Source organism: Colossoma macropomum, unplaced genomic scaffold (genome assembly GCF_904425465.1).
Source record: "Colossoma macropomum unplaced genomic scaffold, Colossoma_macropomum, whole genome shotgun sequence".
Classification (NCBI taxonomy): Eukaryota; Metazoa; Chordata; class Actinopteri; order Characiformes; family Serrasalmidae; genus Colossoma; species Colossoma macropomum.
Genome location: NW_023494798.1, coordinates 6,567,816 through 6,591,384, shown reverse-complemented (window position 1 = coordinate 6,591,384; position 23,569 = coordinate 6,567,816). Strand labels below are relative to the sequence as shown.

Genomic DNA, 23,569 nt, shown 5'->3' with positions numbered 1-23,569 from the left:
CTCTACTTAAGTCAGGCAACAGTGGTGTTTGTCACAGCCTTTGTAGAGGGGTTGACCGGTTTTCTACTGATGGTACTTAGTGTCGAAAAGAAAAGCAAAGAAACTGCCCCACGAACTATAAACGAAACAGAAAAGAGGGCTGAGAGAAGAAACTGCCCCGAAACGTAAAAGAAAAAGAAAGAGGGCTGAGAGAGAGAAATGCCCCAAACTAAAAAGAAAGAAAAGAGGGCTGGAGAGGAAACATGCTGCCCCAAAACTAAAAACGTAAAAAGAAACAGAGGCTGAGAGAGAGAACTGCCTCCAAAACTACAAAAAGAAAAGAAAAGCGGGCTGAGAAAGAAACTGTCCAATGCGCTTAATAAGCCAACATACTAAATAAATAAAAAGGAAAAGAAGAGGTCTGTGCCTTCCTTACGTTTTTGGAGTGGAAGTGTCTTTTGTTTTTCCTATTATCTGTCCTCTCGCCTCTCTAGTTTCAGCCTTTGTTTGAGCACGCTGCTCTCAGCGTCCTCTTTGTTGCCGTTCGTCATTTGTTTCCTTCCCGCCTTTTCTTTTCTTCCTATGAGTGTGATTGCCAGTACGTTCACCTGTGCTCGCGCAGTGGCGCAGTGGTACCGCCACGACCCCAAGCGTCCGAGTCAATACATCGCGTGTTCTGAACCTCGCTTTGGGTCACCTCATGTGCAGTGTTTCGGTCACGACCCAGTGTCACAACAACTCATTTTTCTGTTTCATTTCTGCACTTGGGTCCGCCTCCCGCCGTCCCGTAACAGAAAGGTGTGACCAACATGGACCCAGCAGAATTGGATCCCATCAGATCTGCCCTGCAAACTCAGTGCTGTTATGGCCGGCATGAGCAGCTGTTGCAAGACATGATGCAGCAGCTGACCCTTCTGGTCAGGGCAAGACTGAGGGGTTCAGCCTGCCAGTGCTGCTGCTCTGTCCTCTCGCTTCTCTAGTTCAGCCTTTGTTTGAGCACGCTGCTCTCAGCGTCTCTTTTGTTTGCCGTTCGTCATTTTCCCGCCTTTTCTTTTCCCCCTTCCTTGAGGTGTTATTGCCGGTAGTTACCTGTGCTCCTCAGTGGCGCAGTGGCAACGCCACGAAGCGCCGATCAATACATCGCCGGTTCGAACTTGGCTTTGTGTCGCCTCAGGTGCATGTTTCGGATTCACAACCCAGTGTCACAACAACTCATTTTTTTTCCATTTTTTTTTTCTGTTTCCATTTCTGCACTTGGGTCCGCCTCCCCGCCGTCCCGTAACAGAAAGGTGTGACCAACATGGACCCAGCAGAATTGGATCCCATAAGATCTGCCCTGCAAACTCAGGGTGCTGTTATTGGCCGTCATGAGCAGCTGTTGCAAGACATGATGCAGCAGCTGACCCTTCTGGTCAGGGCACAGACTGAGGGGGTTCAGCCTGCCAGTGCTGATGCCCCTGCTCCTGCCTTAGCTCCGACTCCACCCCCCCCCCCCTGCTGACCTGAACCCCACTCGGGGTGATGCTCTGGTGGCCAATCCAGAGAGGTATGCAGGGGACCCAGATACCTGTAGAGGGTTTCTCTTGTAGTGTTCTCTGGTGTTTGAGCAGCAACCCTCCCGGTTCCCCATAGAGAGGTCCAAAGTGGCTTACATGATCTCTCTATTGACCGGTAGGGCTTTGGCTTGGGCCACCTCGCTGTGGGAGCAAGACTCTCCTGACACAGCATCGGGAGAGAGTTTTGTCAAGGCCATGAGGGCGACCTTTCATAACCCCATCGGGGGTAGGGAGGCGGCACCCCGCCTCCTGGCCCTCTCCCAAGGAGCCCGTTCGGTGGCGGATTAAGCCATCGAGTTTCGTACCCTGGCTGCTGAAAGTGGCTGGAATGAGGAGGCGCTAACTGCCGTATTCCATCAGGGACTTAACGGGAAGCTCAAGGATGAACTAGCCACCCGGGAGCTGCCCTCCATGTTAGAGGGTCTCTATGACGTATGCATCCATCTGGATACCCGCATGCGTCAAAGAGACTTGGACCGGAGAGGTGGTTCCCGCGCTCCTGTCTCCCGTCCCCCCTGGCGCCCCTCTCCAGCCAGGTCACCACCTAGCAGGGACCTGCCTGAGCCCATGCAACTCGGTAGTGCTGGGCTGCCTGATCGCGGTTCTGGGCCTCAATCATTTGAGACCAGACGCCCTGGCAATACTAGCAAGCCATGGGGAACCGCACAGGCCCGCTCCAGTCAGGGGGACTGGTGAGGGGCCAGTCATCCTTTTCCCCCACTTCGGGGCTCTTCTTGGAAGTAAAACTTTCATGGGGGCCCAGTCAACACACGACCTTGCAGGCCTTCGTTGACTCAGGAGCAGCAGAAAGCTTTCTTGATGTCATGTTGGCTGCTGAGCTGGGCCTACCCATCGAGCCCCTGGAACGTCCTCTACCGGTTATGGCCATTGACGGCCAGTCTCTGGGGTCTGGGCCCGTCACTCATCACACTGGGCCAGTCACCTTACGAGTGGGTCCCCACAGTGAGAGCATGGCGCTGTACCTCACCCAAGCCCCCCACTTGCAACTTGTGTTGGGGTTCCCTTGGTTGAGGCAGCACAACCCTCGCATTGACTGGTCGACACAGTCCATATATGCATGGGACCCCCGGTGTAACGGTCATTGCCTGGTTGACCCTGGCCCCCTCCGAGGGACGCCCTCCCTTAAGGGTCCCGCTATGCCAGACCTGTCAGGGGTCCCCAGAGACTACTGGGACCTCAAGGAGGTCTTCAGTAAAGAGAAGGCCCAGGTTCTGCCGCCCCACAGGGAGTTCGACTGTGCCATCAACCTGCTCCCAGGTGCTACACCAACCCGCGGCCGGTTGTTTGCACTCTCGCCCCCTGAACGTGCTGCCATGGATGAATACATCCGTGAAGCATTAGAGCTGGGGTTCATACGCCCATCCTCCTCTCCTGCAGGGGCAGGCTTCTTCTTTGTCGGAAAGAAGGACGGAGGTCTCCGCCCCTGCGTGGACTACCGTGGGCTCAACGCCATCACCGTAAAAGACTGCCACCCCCTGCCCCTCATGTCAACAGCGTTTGAGGCACTGCAGCAAGCCGCAGTATTCACTAAGCTGGATTTGCGCAGTGCTTACAACCTCATCCGCATTCGGCAGGGGGATGAATGGAAGACGGCGTTCATCACCCCCACTGGGCATTATGAGTACCGGGTAATGCCCTTCGGGCTAATGAACGCCCCGGCGGTCTTCCAGCACTTCATAAATGAAGTCCTCAGAGAAGCCCTGGGTCTTTATGCGTATGTCTACCTCGACGACATACTCATTTACAGCCGGTCCCTCGAGGAACATGTCGGGCATGTCAGGCGGATCCTGCAACTATTGCTGGAGAACCGCCTGTATGTTAAGCTGGAGAAGTTGGTGTTCCATGTCTCTACGGTGTCCTTTTTGGGCTTTGTGGTGTCCAAGGGCACCCTCCGCATGGACCCAGCCAAGATCAGAGCCGTGGTGGACTGGCCCCGTCCTACCTCCCTCCGGTTGGTCCAACGCTTCCTGGGGTTTGCCAACTTCTTCCAACGCTTTGTGAGGAACTTCAGTTCCGTGGCGGCACCCCTCACCGCCCTTACCCGGAAGACCCCAGGGCCCTTTCGTTGGACCATCGAGGCCCAAAAGGCTTTTGAGGAGATCAAGGCACGGTTGACATCTCCCCCGGTCCTCCAGCTGCCCGATCCGGAGGAACCGTTTGTTGTCGAGGTAAGCACTTTGGAAGTGGGTGTTGGGGCCGTACTCTCCCAACGCCTAGGTCCGGCCAAGAAGCTCCACCCATGTGCGTTCTTCTCCCATCGTCTTACCCCAGCTGAACGCAACTACGATGTCGGAGACGGGGAGCTTCTGGCCGTGAAGCTCGCCCTGGAGGAATGGAGGCACTGGCTTGAGGGGTCTAAACATCCCTTTGTGGTCTGGACCGACCACAAGAACCTGGCCTATATCCAACAGGCAAAGCCCGATGGGCACTGTTTTTTAGCCGCTTTGATTTCCTGCTGTCTTATAGGCCAGGCTCTAAGAACACCAAGCCTGATGCTCTGTCCAGACAGTGGGCACCTCCGGGGCCTGACCCCTCCCCGGAACCCATTATTCCCGCTCCTCAGATCTTGGCCCCACTCCGTTGGGAGCTGGAGACTGCCATCAGGGAGGCCCTACAGCAGGAGCCTGATCCTGGAGGCACGGTAAGCTGTACGTGCCTGCTGCCGTGCGGCAACGGGTGCTGCTATGGGGGCACGCCTCCCCATTTTCAGGTCACCCAGGGGTGGCTAGGACCCTGGACTTTTTGCGCAGGCGATTTTGGTGGCCTAGCATGGAGAGGGACATCCGTGCCTTCATTGTGTCTTGTGAGACGTGTGCACGCTGCAAAGCACCCCGGTCACGGCCCCAAGGTCTCCTCCACCCGCTGCCCATCCCTGTGCATCCATGGTCTCACATCTCCCTGGACTTTGTCATGGGTCTACCCCCCTCCAAAGGCAACACAGTCATCCTGGTCCTCGTGGACCGCTTCTCCAAGGCATGTAAGTTTGTGGCCCTGCCCAAGCTTCCCTCTGCCAAGGAGACAGCGGAGCTCCTATTACAGCATGTGGTCAGGGTTCATGGGATGCCTAGTGATCTGGTGTCTGACCGGGGTCCCCAGTTCGCTAGCCGTTTTTGGAAGGCCTTCCGCCAGCTCATGGGAGCCTCTGTGAGCCTCTCCTCCGGCTTCCACCCAGAGTCCAATGGCCAAACTGAGAGGGTCAATCAAGACCTTGCCCGGACTCTGCGGTGCTTGACCTCCACCAACCCCTCCTCATGGGCGGAGTATCTACCCTGGGCGGAATATGCCCATAACACTCTCCGGCATTCGTCCCTGGGCATGTCACCCTTTGAGTGCCAGTTTGGGTTTTCTCCGCCCATGTTCCCCGAAGAGGAGCGTGAGGTTGGGGTTCCTGCTGCAGAGCAGTTTGTGCAGCATTGCCGGAGAGCATGGCGAAAGGCCCGTGCTTCCCTCTTGGTCACTGCCGAGGCCAGAAAGCAGGTGGCAGACCGCAAGAGGCGCCCAGCCCCCACCTTCCGGCCAGGCCAGCGGGTCTGGCTCTCGGCCAAGGACCTTCCGCTCCGTGTGGAGTCAAAAAAGCTGGCGCCTAGATATGTGGGGCCCTTTAAGATCGACCGGCGGATCAACCCAGTCACCTACCGGCTACGCCTTCCGCCCTCCATGCGGATCCACCCCGCATTTCACGTGTCGCGCCTTAGGCCGTTCCTTTGTGGGACTCGGCCCCCAGCACCGCAGCTTGTTGTTGGCTCCCCAGCTTACACGGTCCGCCGCCTCCTGGACTCCCGCCGTGTGCGGGGTGGCATCCAGTACTTGGTTGACTGGGAGGGCTACGGGCCTGAGGAGCGGTCTTGGGTTCCGGCACGCCATATCCTGGACCCGGAGCTCGTTAGGGAGTTCCGACGGACACGCGCTGCTGACCTTGGGACTTCTGGGGCCGTCCCTAGGAGGGGGGGTCCTGTGAGGGTTCAGCCGGCCCCGCCTGCTGCCGGCAGAGGGCGATGGCGGCAGGGTGTCCGGCCTGCGCCGCCTGCTGCCAGCAGAGGGCGACGGCGGCAGGGTGTCCGGCCTGCGCCGCCTGCTGCCAGCAGAGGGCGATGGCGGCACAGGGCCATAACTTCAGAGAACTCCAATTCCCAGAAGTCCGCGGGCTGATTAGGCCCAACGCGACACACCTGCGGACTCCTCTACTTAAGGTCAAGGCAAACAGTGGTGTTTGTCACACCTTTGTAGAGGGGTGACCGGTACGGTACTTAGTGTCAGAAAAGAAAAGAAAAGAAACTGCCCCAAAACTAAAAAGGAAAAAGAAAAGAGGGCTGAGAAAAGAAACTGTCCCAAAGCGGCTTAAAGCCAAAAAAAATAAATAAATAAATAAAAATAAATAATAAATAAATTAAAAAAAAAGGAAAAGAAGAGGTCTGCCTTCCCTTCGTTTTTGGAGTGGAAGTGTTTTTGTTTTTCCTATTATCTGTCCTCTCGCCTCTCTAGTTCAGCCTTTGTTTGAGCACGCTGCTCTCAGCGTCTCTTTTGTTTGCCGTTCGTCATTTTCCCGCCTTTTCTTTTCCCCCTTCCTTGAGGTGTTATTGCCGGTAGTTACCTGTGCTCCTCAGTGGCGCAGTGGCAACGCCACGAAGCGCCGATCAATACATCGCCGGTTCGAACCTGGCTTTGGGTTACCTCAGGTGCATGTTTCGGATTCACAACCCAGTGTCACAACAACTCATTTTTTTCCTTCTGTTTCCATTTCTGCACTTGGGTCCGCCTCCCCGCCGTCCCGTAACACTGCTACCTTAAACCCAGTGCCATTGTAAATTTAATGCTACTTTAAATCCACTAACACCCTAAATTCACTGTCACTTTAAATTTACGTATGCCTTAAATTCACTGCCACCTTAAAATTACTACCACTTTAAATCCAGTGCCACCTTAAATACATTATTTGTGCTGTTATTGCTGTGCATTAGGCTGTACATGTGTCTACGATGTATCAATGTCTATGTGAGAGATTTGCATTGTGACATCACTTGAGGAAGTTAGACTGAATAACTCAAACATTCCACTATTCATTTCCTATGTGGAAAAAAAAAATGTTTTTGAATAACTGTTTTACAAAAACTGTAAAGCGGATGCAAAGTTTCGATGTTCTACCTCAAAAACTGCAGGATGAGAAACATTTTATATTTTGAGTGTAGAACAATAACTAGAAAGGGAAGGTTTGTGAGCAAACTTTAAGTTGGCTTAAAAAAGCCATCTAATTATTTTAAAATATTAAACTGGTAGAACACTTTTGATGGTTGCTAAAGTGTTGTTAGATTCTGTTAGTCAGTTGGTATGATGTCCCAGGTTGTTACTAATGTGTTGTAAGGTGGTTGCTATGCTACTAAATGCACTGATCCCTTAGATCAACTGATATCTTACATCAACAGCAACTTTAAAGCCATTGTTACCTTAAATTCACCACCATCTTAAATTTACTGCCATCTATCACCTTCAGTTTACAGACACCTTCAATTCACTGCCACTGTAAATTTACTGATTCCTTAAATTTATTCATACCTTAAATTCAATGCCACTTTAAATACACTGCTACCTTGAAACCACTGCTCCTTTAATGCCACTGATACCTTAAATTCAATGCCACCTTACATTTATTGAGACCATAAATTCACTGCTACCTTAAATTCATTGGTACTTTAAATGCAGTGCCACCTTGAACTCAGTGCTACTTTAAAAGCAATGCCACCTTATATTCCTTATTAGTGCTGATACTGCCTTAGGCTGTAAGTGTGAGTCTGAGTGTACTGTGTATGAGTATTATTTTAAGAGATGTGCATTTTGACATCACTTAGCCTTGAATGCCCCAAACATTCCACCATATTCCATTCATATCCTTTTGGAAAAAATACTATCTTTGAATGATCATTTTTGGAAAACCGTATGTCAGATCACTTACAAAAGCAAAAGCAACCTAATCAGGCGTAGGTCATATGATCCTGCAAAGTGGCTCTAGCTTAAAAACTGTGTGATGAGAAACATTTTAATTTTTGAATGTAGAATAGTACTAATAACTTTGTAAAGTGGAGTTAAGGTGTTGTAAGGTGCTACCTTAAACTGGGACTTCTACTGCCACCCTAAATTTAATGCCACCTGAACTGTAATCATAACTAAAATAAACTGATACATTAAATACACTGTCACTTTAAACTAATGGATACCTTAAATACACTGCCACCTTACAATCAGTGCCAACTTAAATTTACTGATACCATAAATACACTGCCACCGCAAATCCAGTGATACCTTAAATTCACTGCCACCTTTAATTTGCTGATAACTTAAGTGCACAACTTAAAATTTTGTGCTACCTTAAATGCAGTTCCAATTTAAATTCAGTGTCACTTTAAATTCATTGCTACCCTAAATGCAGTTTCCCCTTAAATTATGTCACCTTAAATTTACTGATACCTTACATTAACTGCCACTTTCAATTCAGTGCTACCTTAAATGCAATCCCACCTTAAATGCAGTGCTATCTTAAATTCAGTGCTACCTTATATTCAGTGGCATGTGAAATTGCTGTTATTGCTGTTCATTAGGCTGTGTGTGAGTCTGTGTGTACTGTGTATGATTGTAGATTGTGATATCACTTGGGTCAGTTAGACTTGAATGTCCTGAACATTACACCATTCATTTTGCATGGGAAATAATATTGTCTTTGGACGATTGTTTTACAAAAATCATATGTCCAATCACTCAGAAAAGTAAAAGAAACTTAATTGGAAATAGTTGCTACAATCCTGCAAAGTATCGTGGCTGTAGCTTGAAAACTGCAGAAGAAACATTTTATTTTTTGAGCATAGAATAAAAATACTAACTACAAAGGGAAAGTTTAATTTACATTAACTTGTTAAAATTTTGGAAGACTTTTGATGCTTGCTAAAGTGTTGTTCAGATATTGCTATGCATTTGCTCCCTGCGATGGACTGGCAACCTGTCCAGGGTGTCTCCTGCATTCCACTCAAAGACTGCTAGGATAGGCTATAGCCCCCACAACCACACGGCCCAGAAGGAATAGCGGCTTTGAAAGTGTGTGTGTGCGTGTGTATGCTATGGTATCCAATGTGGTTGGTAATGTGTTGTTAGATGCTACTTTAAACTGCCATCTTTAAATCACTACCACCTTCAATTTAATGCCTTATTAAATTTAGTGCCACCTTAAATTCACTTCCACCTTAAATTTATTACCAACTAAGCTTCGCTGCAACCTTTAATTTAATGTCACCTTAAGTTTCTTGCCACCATAAATTCAGGGCTACCTTCAATCTCCTGACACTTTAAATTCCCTGCCACCTTAAATATAGTCCTACATTAAATGGAATTCCACCTTAAATTCAGTGCCACCTTAAATTCAGCGCTATATTAAATTTACTACCACCTAAAATTCGGTCATCATACATTCAGCAACACCTTAAATTTACTGATATCATAAATTCACTACCACCTTAAATTCAGTGCTACCTTAAATGCAGTTCCATCTTAAATTCAGTACCATTTTAAATTCATTACCACCATAAATTAATTTCTACCTTGAATTTACTGTTACCTTAAATTTACTGTCACCATAAATTAACTGCAACCTTACACTCATTGCTACCTTAAATTTAGTGCCACATTAAATTTACTGGCATCTTAAATTCAGTGCTACCATAAATCTACTACCACTTTAAATTCACCACCTTAAATTTACTGAAAACTTAAATTCACTGCCACTGCAAGACCAGTGCTACTTTGAATTCAGTGCTACCTTAATGCAATGCTACCTTAAATGCAGTGCCACCTTAAATTCAGTCCTACCTTAAATTTACTGCCACCATAAATTTACTGAAACCTTGAACTCTCTTCCACCTTAAAATCAGTGCTACTTTAAATTCAGCGCCATCTTAAATGCAGTGCCACCTTTATTTCAGTGCTAACTTCAATAATTTTGCTGTTATTGCTGTGCATTAGGCTGTAAGTATGTGAGTCTGTGTTTACTGTGTATGAGTGTCTGTGCGAGAGACATTACTTGTGTCAGTTAGTTTGATTATCCCAAACATTCTGCTATTCATGTTCTATGGAAAATAATATAATCTTTCAACAATTGTTTGACAAAAACTGTACATCAGATCTATTAGAAAAGCACAACCAACCTAACTGAGTATAGGTCCTCTGATCCTACAAAGTTTCTTGGTTCTAGTTTGAAAACTGCAGGATAAACCTTTTTTTTTGAGTGTAGAATAATGATAAGAACAAAAACAAGAAGATTTTGAATAACACTTGTTTAAGCCATCGTGACTAGAAAGGGAAAGCTGGTGAACAAACTTTAAGTTAGCTTAAAAAAGTCAGCTAATTGTGTTAAAAGGTTGAAATGGTAGAACACTGTTGATGTTTAAATTTCGCTAGGCGTTTGTTATAGTATTCAAGGTGGATGATAATGTGTTGCTAGGTGTCACCTTAAACTGCCACCTTAAACTGACTGTCATCTTAAATTGACTGCCACCTTAAATGTACTGATATCTTAAATTCACTGCAACCTTAAATTTACCGATACCTTACATACACTGCCACCTTAAAATTACTGACACCTTAAATCCACTGCCACTTTATATTCACTGCCACCTTAAATTGACTGATACCCTAAATTCACTGCCACCTTAAATTCGATGCCACCTTAAATTCACTTCCATCTTATATTTACTGATACATTAAATCTAGTGCAACTTTAAATTTACTGCCACCTTAAATTCACTGCTACCTTAAATATTCTAGTACCTTTAATCCATTACCACTTTAAATTCACTGCCACCTTAAATTCATTGTCACCTTAACCTCAATACTACCTTAAATTCAATGCTATCTTAAATTCACTGCCACCTTATTTTCATTGCCACCTTAAACTCAATGCCACCTTAAGTTTACTTTCACTTTACATTCACTGCCACCTTATTTTCATTGCCACCTTAAATTCACTTTCACTTTAAATTCAATGCCATCTTAGATTTGCTTTACTACTACCTTAAATTTCCTGCTACCTTAAATTTATTGCCACCCTAAATTTACTGCCACCTTAAATTTACTTATCTTAAATACGGTTCCATCTTAAATTCACTACCACCTTAAATTTAGTGCTACCTTAAATTCAGTGTCATCCTAAATTCCTTATTTGTGTTGATATTGCTGTGCATGAGGCTGTGTGTCAGTCTGTGTGTACTGTGTATGAGTGTCTGTGTGAGAGATGTGCATTGTGACATCACTGAGTTATATTTGAATGGCCTGAACATTCCACAATTTATTCCCTGTGGGAAAGAAATTGGCCATTTACGTCGGATCGCTTAGAAAGCACACTATTCAGTTATGGGACCTATGATCCTGCTATGTTTCATGGTTCTATGTCAAAGACTGTAGAAGAAAAAAATGTTTCATTTTTGATCATGGAATAATAACAATGAGAAGATTACAAAGAACAGTTAGTTGGCTTTTTCAAGACAACTTAATAACCAGACAAGGAAAGTTTGTGAACGAACTTTAAGTTGGATTGAGAAAAAAAAAAAAAACAGCTAACCATGTTAAAATATAAAAATCTTGGAACACTGCTGATGGTTGCTAAAGTGTTGTTTAAATGTTGCTATGCAGTTGCTATAATATCCAAGGTCATTGGTAAGGTGTTGCTAGATGCTTGCTAGCCAGGTTGTTGCTAAGATGTTGCTTTGTGGTTGCTATATTAATAAACGCACTGGTGCCTTAAATCCACTGCCACCTTAAATCTCTTGCAACCTCAAATCTATTGCTGTTTTATATTCACTGCCACATTAAAGTTACTCATACATTAAATCCACTGCCACCTTAAATCTCAGGCTACCTTAAATGAATTACTACCTTAAGTCTAGCACATCATTGAGACAGGCAAAGCACCAATCCTTGGTAATGCTGGCAAGCACGTGTTTCATGAGTGGCTCGAATGTAGCCAGTGCATTTCAGAGACCGAAGGCTATTACCATAAAATGCCACTAACAGGTGCCCAGCATGAACATCATCTTTTCTCTGGCATCTGAACTGAGTGCCACCTGCCAATCCACAATCCACAAGTGCAGAGAATTGAACCATGTGGTCCCGGCAAGCCAGTCCAAGGCATCATCGCAGACATGGTTATAAGTCAGGTTTAATTATAGCATTCAGCAATCAGTAGTCCACGCAAAACCATTACCTTCCATCCTTTTTCTTTGCTAGGACCACCGGGGCTACCCAAGGGCTACTTGACAACTCAATAAGCCTCGCCACTGCCATTTCCTTTATATTCAGGGCTCTCTTTCTTTACCAATGGGACTCAGTGAGGGTGGAGCTGCACAAAATCTCTCCACGGACCATTGTGCTGTTGACTGCTCATGTGTACCACCCATGACCCTTTGGGGATTTGACCAAAAGCTCCAGCACTACATGTTCAATTTATCTAGTGCAAGAGGCTTCACCCACAAAAAGTGGCGGTTCCCTTGACCTGGCAGTGTGCCCACCCCCAGCCGAAGGCTCTAGCCACTGCTTGTTCAGCCCCTCTATTGTCAAAAGTTTCCCTCAAAGGGGACGAAGACCTTGATGCCTCGACGCTGCAGGTGGATTTCACATGCTTATCTCCTCGCCTCCACGCCAGACTCAGTGTAGCCCTTGCCATATCAATTACAGCTCCTGCCAATGCCAAAAAGTCTAAACTGAGAAAACAGGCCTCCTGTATGCATGCAAGCCAGAATTTGCGCACTTAGTTTATACCTCCCAGCACAACCAGGAGCCAGTTTGTCTCTCTCATGTCAATTTGGCCACTGGTAATGGAGCTGAGCTGGGTGATGGTAACCACTAGTGTCCAGCTTATCCCTTGTGGTGTGGGTAAGCACGCCTTGTCACAGAACAGAAATTGTTGAGCTTGTGACGATGAGCATGGTGAACCATTTGTTATTGATGCTGCAAATTTATGACAACAGTTGCTCTTTCAAGAGGCTGCAACAGGGTTGACTTTTGAGTTTTCTATGTTGACAGTTAACTGACCTTTATTAGTCCCATAACAGGGAAATTACACCTCCACATTTTAACCCATTCATGCAACACCACGTACATACTAGTGTAATGCACACACACTAGGGGGCAGTGAGCACACTTGCCTTGAGTGGTGAGCAGCCCTATCCACAGCATGGGGGTTAGGTGCCATGCTCAAGGGCACTTCAGTCACTTACTCTTGGCTCAATAATAATAAGTGGCACATTTGCAACAAGTGACACGCTTGTTATTGTTATTTCAGAATTTTGGGAATATAAAATCAGGAAATGTCCACAACTCCCATTTTATGTAAATAAAAATGTGTATGTAAACAAGCTGATTGTGTTTTACAGTATTACTGATTGTACTAATATTTGACTGATTGTGTTTTTTTCTGTCTTTAGAAGATGGTTAAGTAAAAAAGTGACAGGTAAGAAAACACCATTTGTGGTTGGGGGTGTGTTTTGGTGACCTAAACCAGAGTCAACAAATAGACAGCATGAGTCTATCATCCATGACGAGTTACAACCCGCTACCTGATGCCAGGGAGATCTGTATGCACTTTTCCAGAACCTTTACCAGCCTGTCATGTTCTCACTATTCATGGTAGGATCTCAGATACCCAACCTTTGACCCTTTACTCTTCAGAAAGGAGCCACAAACAATAAACCTTGTGAATATAGTGTGCTTTGTGTGATACAGTGTGAATTAAATCGATTGTGTGATAAAGTATATGGTGTTCTTTATGTCAACGTAGTTTGCTGTAAATATAGTGCGCTTTGTGTGAATATGTAGTCTGAATAGAGAGTGCTCCTGTGGATGGAGTCTGCTGGTGTTTAGGTCTGTGCTACATAATCGATTTTTTTTTCTTTCTTTCACACAAACATGAGGAGTAAATCCTTGGAAAATTACTTTTACATGTTAGCCTAACACAAGCAATACAAATTAATGGATTGTGTGTTTTTATTAAAATCAATGATTCATTGATTGACAAACATGAAATGTCAGTGGGAATTTGGTGTATCAAATTGGGGTTATTTGACAGTAAATTCCCAGGCTGCTTTTTATTGCCAGTTCACGACTGGGCTAAAGAACTTTTATCTTAGAGTGCTGAAAGGCAATTGTAGGGATAAGTCAGTTTAATTTGGCATTACACATTACTATTATCATATGTATAGAAAGCTTACTTATTGTCGCTGACAGAACAAAACTTTGTATCTCCAAAATGGTACTGTTGCAGGAGAAGCATCCAAAACTTGTAGTGGAAGATTGTTTTCTAAATAATTTCGGATCATCTCTATTTCAGTTTTAAATAATAGGAAAAAGGTGTAAAATTACAAAAATGGACGTACAACATCCATTTTTGGACATCAAAATGATATAAACAAAGTACAATATAAAATACAATTTAATTAAAAATATGTACTAATGAAGTTTGCCATGTAAATCTAATCATAAATCAGCATATGTTATATAAGGTGCTAAACCATAATGCTACATATGCAATCTGTGTGAGAGTCTCAAAGAGACTTAGAGGGAACTTTACCCATCAGGTGTTTCTTGGTATTCTGCTCTGGCCGAAAAACAATTATAAAACACTTGGGGGCAAAAATACAAATAATCAAACCAAAGCTTGAGGCCAGAATAGCAAATATCTCTACAGCTACAGTGAACTTTCCAGGAGAGCTGACATACGCTGGGATAAAGGTAACCCACACTGCACAGAATATGAGCATGCTGAATGTGATGAACTTGGCTTCATTAAAGTTATCAGGCAGCTTCCGAGCTAGAAAAGCCAAAATAAAACACAAAAGAGCCAGAAATCCTATATAACCCAGCACAGCCCAGAAACCTATAGCTGAACCTAATCCACATTCCAGTATTATCCTTTCTTTGTATTGCTTTAGATTTTTGAAGGGGAGAGGAGGAGATATTGTCAACCAAAGAACACAAATTAGCACCTGTATGAGAGTGAAGGTGAGAACACTGAGTCTCTGCTGTGGAGGCCCAAACCATTTCATGGCATTACTGCCTGGAAGTGTAGCTCTGAAGGCCATTAACACCACTATTGTTTTCCCCAGAACACAGGAGATGCAGAGGACGAAGGTGATCCCAAACGCTGTGTGGCGCAGCATACAGGACCACTCAGAGGGCTGACCAATGAAAGTAAGTGAGCAGAGGAAACACAGAGTCAGTGAGAAGAGCAGCAGGAAGCTCAGCTCTGAGTTGTTGGCTCGAACGATGGGAGAAGTTCTGTGTTTATAGAAGACAGCAGTCACACATACAGCCACAAAGACCCCAGCAATGGAGAACACTGTCAATATGATGCTCAGAGTGTCATCCCAGGATAGAAACTCCACAGGCTTGGGGAGGCAGCTGTCTTGCTGGGTGTTGGGCCAGAACTCAGGAGGGCAGCGCACACAGTCCAACGAGTCTAAAATATTTTTTTTCTTTTTTTAAAAAAAAAGCATATTCAGAATCTTTTATTATAAAGGACCACAAGGGAAAAACTAAACTGTGACTGTTCCCAGTAAAACTGCCCACTGTATTGTGATACTCAACCTGTCTTGTTGCTGATCTCTCCTTCTGCACATGGTATACAGTCATAGCAGCAGACTGGCTTTCCTTTCTGCACAGCCTTCCTGGTTCCTGGAGGACAGCTCTCACTGCACACAAACCTTGGCACCTGAAAGACATTAGACAAACACAAATCATGCATAGTTTGTCAGAATAAATGAATGATAGTCACAATGCTTTGCACAGCTAAATGTTTTTCATGGTCAAGACTTTTAACTCCATTGGAATTCAGTCACAGAATTGAGTAAAGAGAATGTAAAATATATTTACAGTTTCTTTTTTAAGATTGTGAAATTGGCAAATTTGATAGAGAAAAGTCATATTTGGAGTTTTAAGGAAAAAAAAATATCCATTATAGATTAATTGACCCTTACATAGTATTTGAATGAATTTTCTATCTGATTAGTAGTCAAAGTATTTTAAGCAGTTTGCTAGTTTCTGATAATTAGCTCTTAATTAACTGTTAATTTCTACAAGTATTGTCAAATAAACTTGGAGTCATACCATGTTTTCTTCATGATAAAGTTTAGGTTTGGATGTGTATTACTGGTATGTATTGTTTGTTATGTAAGGAGCGTTACACAGTTCGTTGTTTCCTAGTGTTCAAATAGTATTGTCATTAGTTGAGTTTACACACACAAAAAAAAAAAAACCTACAGAATTCAATGTAACATGGATAGCAATGTATTTATTTTCCATCATTTGTCCAATCTAACATGCTTTTCTTTAGAGTTTATGGTAATCCATTCATTTAAAGCAATCGTCACCGTAAAACGTTTTAATTATCAGTCATTTAATATGAATTATCATTATTGTAAAGTTTACATTATAATGACTTAATTAGTGAAGTGAAAATATGAAAGTAGCCTTTTAAAGCAGGTCAACAATACATTTTGAGTTCTACTAACTTTTCCAGGTTTACAGTGAAGTTCAAAGACTAAAAGTGTTGTACTGTACCTCAGTCTGTCCCCCCACCCAGCTGATAGGTCTACTCATACTGAACTCCTGGCCTCTTGGTTTGGATGAGTCATAGTGGCCCACAGTCACGAATTCCAAACCACCATCTTTATTAACCTGCCAGTTTATGAGCTCGTAGACGGCCACAGGATCACCGCTGGAATCAAACGAGACCTGATAGCCATTCTTTGTAGTGAAGTTCACTCTTTTGAGCTGGTCAAGTATCTGCAGTGGAAAATGAAATATGAAAAACTGAGATTTTGAACTGTGAACTCACATGGGGACACACTGTGAATGATTTATATGTGCCATTCTATGATTGCAGTGAAAGTCTCACAACTTTAAAACCATGAAAATAATGAATAAGAATAAAGCACAGAAAAATCACCTTTTCATTTTTCGATAACAATTCGATAACAATTCTTCTTTTTAAATGTTTTTTTTTTGTGATTTTTAGTCATTTTTTACATTTAAAAAATTGCGTATCACTGCAGTGGCTTCACAGATGCTGAAGTATTATTTTTATGAGAAACTACAGTTTGCTTGTTTTCTGTTAAAATTATATGTATCATATGCAAAAAAAAAAGCATTTTTTACTGACGACACAGAAACATAAAATGTCAGAGAGGAAAAAATAACGATATTTCAGAGGACGAAACACTAACTCTGAGAAGTCAACTGCTAGTGAAATTTGTTTTTTATATTTCTGATGAATTTGGCTAAAACGCTTACACCGTCAGTGTCGCAGAAAGATTGTGTCATTAATGTTATTCATGAAATAATATAAAAAAAAAATAAGATTGTACCCTACAATGTTAGAATGGCCCAAATATCTAACTAATGATGTATTAACATAAATAATGCATACAATAAAATCATGCTCTTTCCGATTAGGGGACTGTTTTAAATATAGCAGTTTTATACCTGCCATGGTGTGAATTTAGCGCTCTTGTCGCACTGTGTGTCATTACAGATAACACCGTGGATGGCATGCGCTATGGCATACGTAGCTTTGTACACCATGTTAGTGATGCGCAGCTGCGACGTGTCTGTATATGCGTTCTGCAGCGCGTGAATATCCTCGCTGCCGTCACATTCCCGCGCGCCCTTTGAGGAGCCATTTAAACTACAGCTGAACGAGCTCTCCCAAAACTCCGTTAGCAGAGGCGATTTCAGTGCTTGTTCTGGAGAGAGATCCAGAAGAAACTCACGAAGACCTGGAATCACTGAGCGGGGGATGCACAGTGCACAGAAGGGAAGAAATTGTTGATGCACAGCACGACATTCTCTATATATTTTAAGAAATACTGCTATTTTGCCATTGGGTTTTCTACTCCAAGTAGAGTTTGATAGATCACATGAAGGACTTTCATGAAAACCAAGCCAAAAATTCGATGTAACACAGCAGCACTGCTGTGTCTGATCCACTCATACCAGCACAACACACACTAACACACCATCACCACATTAGTGTTACTGCAGTGCTGAGAATGATCCACCACCCAAATAGTACCTGCTCTGTGAGGGTCCATGGGGGTCCTGACCACTGAAGAACAGGGTAAAAGGGGGCTAACAAAGTATGCAGAGAAACATTTCCAAACTACTAAGTGAACTAAGCATATCTGAACTGATGAACAGGGGGAGAGTGGGAGGTTTAGTGAAGATCAGCTTTATTTGACAGAAGATAGGTCTCAGTTGTTTTTGTACTGCTTTGTGTTAATGTTGTTGAACAAACAAAAACTTGAATCGATGCGTGTAATCAGACCACTCTGTCTATTAAAGCCTTGGAAGTCTTCTGTAACGTACATAATTCTAAAGAATTTGGATGTAAGTGCAAAGTCTATTAGTTTATTGACTTATTATAACAGGCAAGTAGGTCACAAACATTCAGTGTTTTAATATCCATATTGTGCAATAGCTAGAAAAAAAATAACAAAAGAAAGCAGAGGAACAAGGATAAATGATGCTATTAAAAAAGGTTTAACAAAGTACAGTGAATAATTATTTATATACAAATAGTGATGACATCATAATAGGATGCAGGTGTAGACTATAGTAGGCTGAGATTATAGTAGATTATATAAAGTTTATTCACTGTGATATAAAAAGATAAGATAAAAAGGAGCCTAACCATCTTAAAAAATTGTTTGGTGAAGATTTAAGTTTTAGGGATTATATATTAGTATACAGTTCATAAATTTTACTGAAATGATACATATTTACAAATACAAGAATAAAAGACAGTTTGACCCAACTGTGTGTTGATGAGGATTATATCATTTCTAAGCTTTATCAGGATTCATCATGTTAGATAATGTCTTGGATAAGACCTTCAAGGTACTTTTACTACTGGTTTCAGGGTCTCAAAGAGCCTTGGATGGTACTTTACCCATAAGGTGTTTCTTGGTATTCTGCTCTGGCCGAAAAACAATTATAAAACACTTGGGGGCAAAAATACAAATAATCAAACCAAAGCTTGAGGCCAGAATAGCAAATATCTCTACAGCTACAGTGAATTTTCCAGGAGAGCTGGCATAAGCTGGGATAAAGGTGACCCAAACTGCACAGAATATGAGCATGCTGAATGTGATGAACTTGGCCTCATTAAAGTTATCAGGCAGCTTTCGTGCCAGAAAAGCCAAAATAAAACACAAAAGAGCCAGAAATCCTATATAACCCAGCACAGCCCAGAAACCTAATACTGAACCTAATTCACATTCCAGTATTATTCTTTCCTTGTATTGTTTTAGGTTTCTGAATGGAAAAGGAGGGGATATTTTTAACCAAAGAACACAAATAAGGACCTGTATGAAAGTGAAGCCGAGAACACTGAGTTTCTGCTGTGGAGGCCCAAACCATTTCATGACATTACTGCCTGGAAGTGTAGCTCTGAAGGCCATTAACACCACTATTGTTTTCCCCAGAACACAGGAGATACAGAGGACGAAGGTGATCCCAAACGCTGTGTGACGCAGCATACAGGACCACTCAGAGGGCTGACCAATGAAAGTAAGTGAACAGAGGAAACACAGAGTCAGTGAGAAGAGCAGCAGGAAGCTCAGCTCTGAGTTGTTGGCTCTGACGATAGGAGAGGTTCTGTGTTTAAAGAAGACAGTAGCAACACTTAGAGCAATGAAGGCCCCAGCAATAGAGAATGCTGTCAGGATGATGCTCAGAGTGTCGTCCCAGGACAGGAACTCCACAGGCTTGGGGAGGCAGCTGTCTTGCTGGATGTTGGGCCAGAACTCAGGAGGGCAGTGCATACAGTCCAAAGAGTCTAAGACGTCAGAAAAGTAAAGTCAAAGCCAGTTGACAAAACCCTACAAAGTGGCATCACCTTTAATACATTACAGTTGCACAAAAGAAGGAAGAAAATTTGTGCTTCCGTCGTTCAGAAGCCCTATAACAGATAAAAGGTTGCACATTGGAGATGAGGACCGGACTAATGTGAATTTACTTGTGACTCAACTCTGACTTGCCTTAAAATGACTAATAACTTGACACTGACTCATTTAATTTCAGTCTAAGAAAAAACATGAACAAAAGTTACTAAATTACAGATGCCAACCTTAATGTACTAAATGAACACAACTTTTTTTGTGTCTGACTTTTCCTGTTAATTTTGCTATGGTCATGCATACTAATTACTGCAATGCTGTGCTTTCATTGCTCTCATGTAAGCTTAGATACACCCTCAAATAATTTTTCTAAAAACCTTTATTCTGATGGACTGAACAAAGTGCTACATTCAGTGAATGCAGTGTTTAAAGGAAAGAGGCAAAACAACGTGAAATTGACAGCTAGCACACAGCTCACGTCACATGCCAGAGACTCTGACTTGAAAATCTGAAACCCAGGTCTTGACTCAGACCCGCATGCCAGAGACATGAGACATGACTCAGACATGGTGGGGAGAGGGAGAGAAAAAAAGCTGAAAGAGACTGACAGCTGAAGGAGCAAATCTACATAGAGAGTATGCCAGTTTGTTCATGTAGCCATTTTTATTCATTTTCTGACTATTATAACTCCTTTAAATGTTGATGATGAACAGACATTTTGGGACCATTAAAAAATCCAGGGAGACCATGTCCCTAGACCCCCCCCAGTACAGGCTTAGCCTTCTATCCATAAACCTCTAGTGAAGCCCCTGAGGTAAACTGAGAACAAAGGCAAAAGACGAGGTTGCTAATATCTTCATTCTGCACTGTGCTGTCATGTACAACCTGTCTTGTTACTGATCTCTCCTTCTGCACATGGTATACAGTCATAGCAGCAGACTGGCTTTCCTTTCTGCACAGCCTTCCTGGTTCCTGGAGGACAGCTCTCACTGCACACAGATCTCGGAACCTACAAAGGACATCAAAGAAAGCTTCAAATGCAGCTTTTTGATAACATGTAAAAACCTAAGTGTTAAAAGGTGGCATTGCTAGACCAGTTGTGTTCTTCTCACTCTAAATTCATCAGAAAAAGAAAGCTTTATGTATTTAATTAGACATCTCCAATCAGAAATCATTACATGGTCCAGTGCTTTGGCCCCTTTAGTGCTTGCGTTTGAAAACCTGTGTCCTAAATAGTTTTTTGTTGATGTTTTTTTTCCCCCACCCTGAGGTCCACTTGTAAGGTACCAAAAACATAAAACTCATTTGCATGTCGCTATTTTATAGCCTCTCTTTATTCCTTACATTTAAACAGCCTTTTTTGGATAGTGTGTCTTTATGGTTGATATACAAAAAATTTGTTTTGACTGGCTGCCCTGTAAATGTTTATATAACACATCAGACTCTTATTTTCAAACAGAAAAGCAAGGAAATTTTGGTTTTCCATGACAGGCCCCTAAAGAGTGGAGGGAATTATACTGTACCTCTTTCTGTCCTCCCACCCAGCTGATAGCTCTGCTCATACTGAACTCCTGGCCTCTTGGTTTGGATGAGTCATAGTGGCCCACAGTCACAAAATCCAAACCACCATCTTTCTTAAACTTCCAGTTTATGAGCTCATACATGGCCACAGGATCACCACTGGAATCAAATGAGACCTGATAGCCATTCTTTGTAGTGAAGTTCACTCTCTTGAGCTGGTCGAGTATCTGCAGTGGGACACGGTTCCGTAAAAAGTCATCGAATTGCTCGCAACATTTCACAACCTGCATCTAGTATAGAAGACATGATTGAGTGGTGCTTAACTTGATCATCAACATTAGTATATTAATATGCATAAGTAATACACAAAACAGGCAAGATTATTTTAGAGATCTGACAAACTGTGGGCTTAAATTAAACATTTTTATACCTGCCATGGTGTGAATTTAGCGCTCTTGTCACACTGCGTGTCATTACAGATAACACCGTGGATGGCATGCGCTATGGCATACGTAGCTTTGTACACCATGTTACTCACGCGCAGCTGCGATGTGTCTGTATATGTGTTCTGCAGCGCGCGGATATCCTCACTGCCGTCACATTCCCGCGCGCCCTCTGAGGAGCCTTTTAGGCTACAGCTGAACGAGCTCTCCCAAAACTCCGTTAGCAGAGGTGATTTCAGTGCTTGTTCTGGAGAGAAATCCAGAAGAAACTCACGAAGACCTGGAATCACTGAGGGGGGGATGCCAAAACCTATCGCCCCAGCGCACATGTTATATTTTAGAAAACTTGGATCGGTGATCCACGTCTCGCTGCCGATCCACTGAAGGGGAGGCGGCGGCTGTCTCGCCAGTTCCTCCAACAGAAACCTCATGTCACCTGCAGCAACAAACGCTACTATTACCCGGGCTGTTGATCTGCGGATGACGTTTGCCACTCTCTCCAGTTTACTGCGCGGTTGTGTTCTGTAGTAGGACTCGGAGTACTCCACACAGATGCCCAACTCTTGCGCAGCTTTTAGAAACGACGCCATGCCATTGTTTCCATAGTCGGAGTCGCTGCGCACTGCCCCAATCCATGTCCAGCCAAAATGCTTGACCATTCTTGCTAGTGCGGCCGCTTGGTGGTGGTCACTAGGTATGGTTCTGAAGAAGGCAGGATACTGACGCTTATCGCTCAGACATGCGCAGGTTGCGAAGTGACTCACCTGATATACAGTGTAATAAATACAAATGACCCATTAAATAAATAAATCTCTTTAGTTTTTACATTGCCTCTTTTGCTTTTATGCTAAATAGGCATCATTTACCAGTCACTAATTAAAAGTTATGCAGATTTCCAACTGCGAAAGCAACAGGGATACGGCTTTTTATATGGTACAAAATAGCGCAGGCGATATTTACCTGTGGAATTCCAAAAAGACCCAGCATTCTGGCCATACTAATGGAGGGGGTGGAAGAAGACTCTCCAATGAGAGCAGGTACGGCCGCACCAGCAGATTTCACGCAGGATTCAGTGTCGTTGAAAACTTCCTCTAAACCGTTAGCAAACTGAAATCCCACTTTGATTGCCATCGGCACAGACGTGCACGAGTCGTATATCTGGTATCCTAACGTGATTCCCGGCAGGAGATCTGTTCTGTTGTTGATCTCGTGGATAGTGAACTCCATGGCACGAGCGAAGCGCAGCTCCCTTAAATCCATACTGTTTAAAGACAACAGTAAAGTTTTAGAAAGATTTCTTGTATTTCCATTATAATGCATTTCACAAATACAACTAACATATGTCGGCACAAACAGTCATCATAATTATAACTTTGTAATTCTAAAGAAACGCCCTGCTGGCTGTGCTGTCAGACCTCCCAGAGCACTGTAGCTGGAGTGGCTGTCTGGTGTAGGTGTTCTGCTCTGATCTCGTGTAGAAATGAATAGAAAAAATTCCTCCGATTATAAAATCTCCATTCATAGAAAGACCAGGCAACTGAGGATCAGTCCACAGCCTGCAGCTGACCGGGTCAGCTTTACAAGATGCTGGGCTGAGCCTAGTTATGTACACCAGTGTAACAAACATGAGACTTGAAGTGAGCTGCATGGTGTACTAGGTGGCTCCCAGCCCTCTGAAGGGTAGGCTGGCTGAACCACAGTGCTTTAAGTAGCCACCTCACTATAATGCCCTTTCAGTGTGGGTGTGAATTTGGCACAGGAGGCGTGTCTATGCAGATCGTCGTGATGACATCTGTGTGTTTTTGGTCTATAACAGGGTGTTGGTAAAGAACACTGTAGGCCTCATACGCCTCAGAAAGTATGCACCACATATGCATATTTACACAGACATTTTATTGTCATTCCTTTTGATATGCTCATAAATTCATAACGTCAAGACTTCCCATTGTGAACTCAACACGATGTCATACCCATGTCAACATATGCCCTGGATTAAGCCTCTATCTGCTAGCTAAAATTCGTTTGCTAGGCCCTGTTAAACCCTCAGATTTACTGGTTGGTGAGCGTGCTGGTGTTAGCTTACATGACTTTTCTGGAAGTTTCAAGCATTCCCGATCACAGCTTC

At 43.7% G+C, this 23,569-nt stretch overlaps 2 protein-coding genes across 2 annotated transcripts; both read right to left on the bottom strand.

Annotated features, from left to right (window-relative positions):
* Positions 1–14,097: 14,097 nt before the first annotated feature.
* Positions 14,098–17,950, bottom strand: LOC118818522 (extracellular calcium-sensing receptor-like). The gene is made up of 5 exons (XM_036585770.1): positions 17,908–17,950; positions 17,067–17,326; positions 16,143–16,367; positions 15,171–15,294; positions 14,098–15,042 (listed from the first exon to the last, which is right to left on the bottom strand). Exons 1-5 carry the CDS (start codon positions 17,948–17,950, stop codon positions 14,129–14,131), a joined length of 1,566 nt encoding a protein of 521 aa, XP_036441663.1. The 3' UTR covers positions 14,098–14,128.
* Positions 17,951–18,505: 555 nt separating this feature from the next.
* LOC118818202 (extracellular calcium-sensing receptor-like) lies at positions 18,506–22,957 on the bottom strand. The gene is made up of 6 exons (XM_036585398.1): positions 22,860–22,957; positions 22,405–22,705; positions 21,432–22,208; positions 21,004–21,228; positions 20,366–20,489; positions 18,506–19,419 (listed from the first exon to the last, which is right to left on the bottom strand). Exons 2-6 carry the CDS (start codon positions 22,702–22,704, stop codon positions 18,506–18,508), a joined length of 2,340 nt encoding a protein of 779 aa, XP_036441291.1. The 5' UTR covers position 22,705; positions 22,860–22,957.
* Between the last annotated feature and the right edge of the window lie 612 nt (positions 22,958–23,569).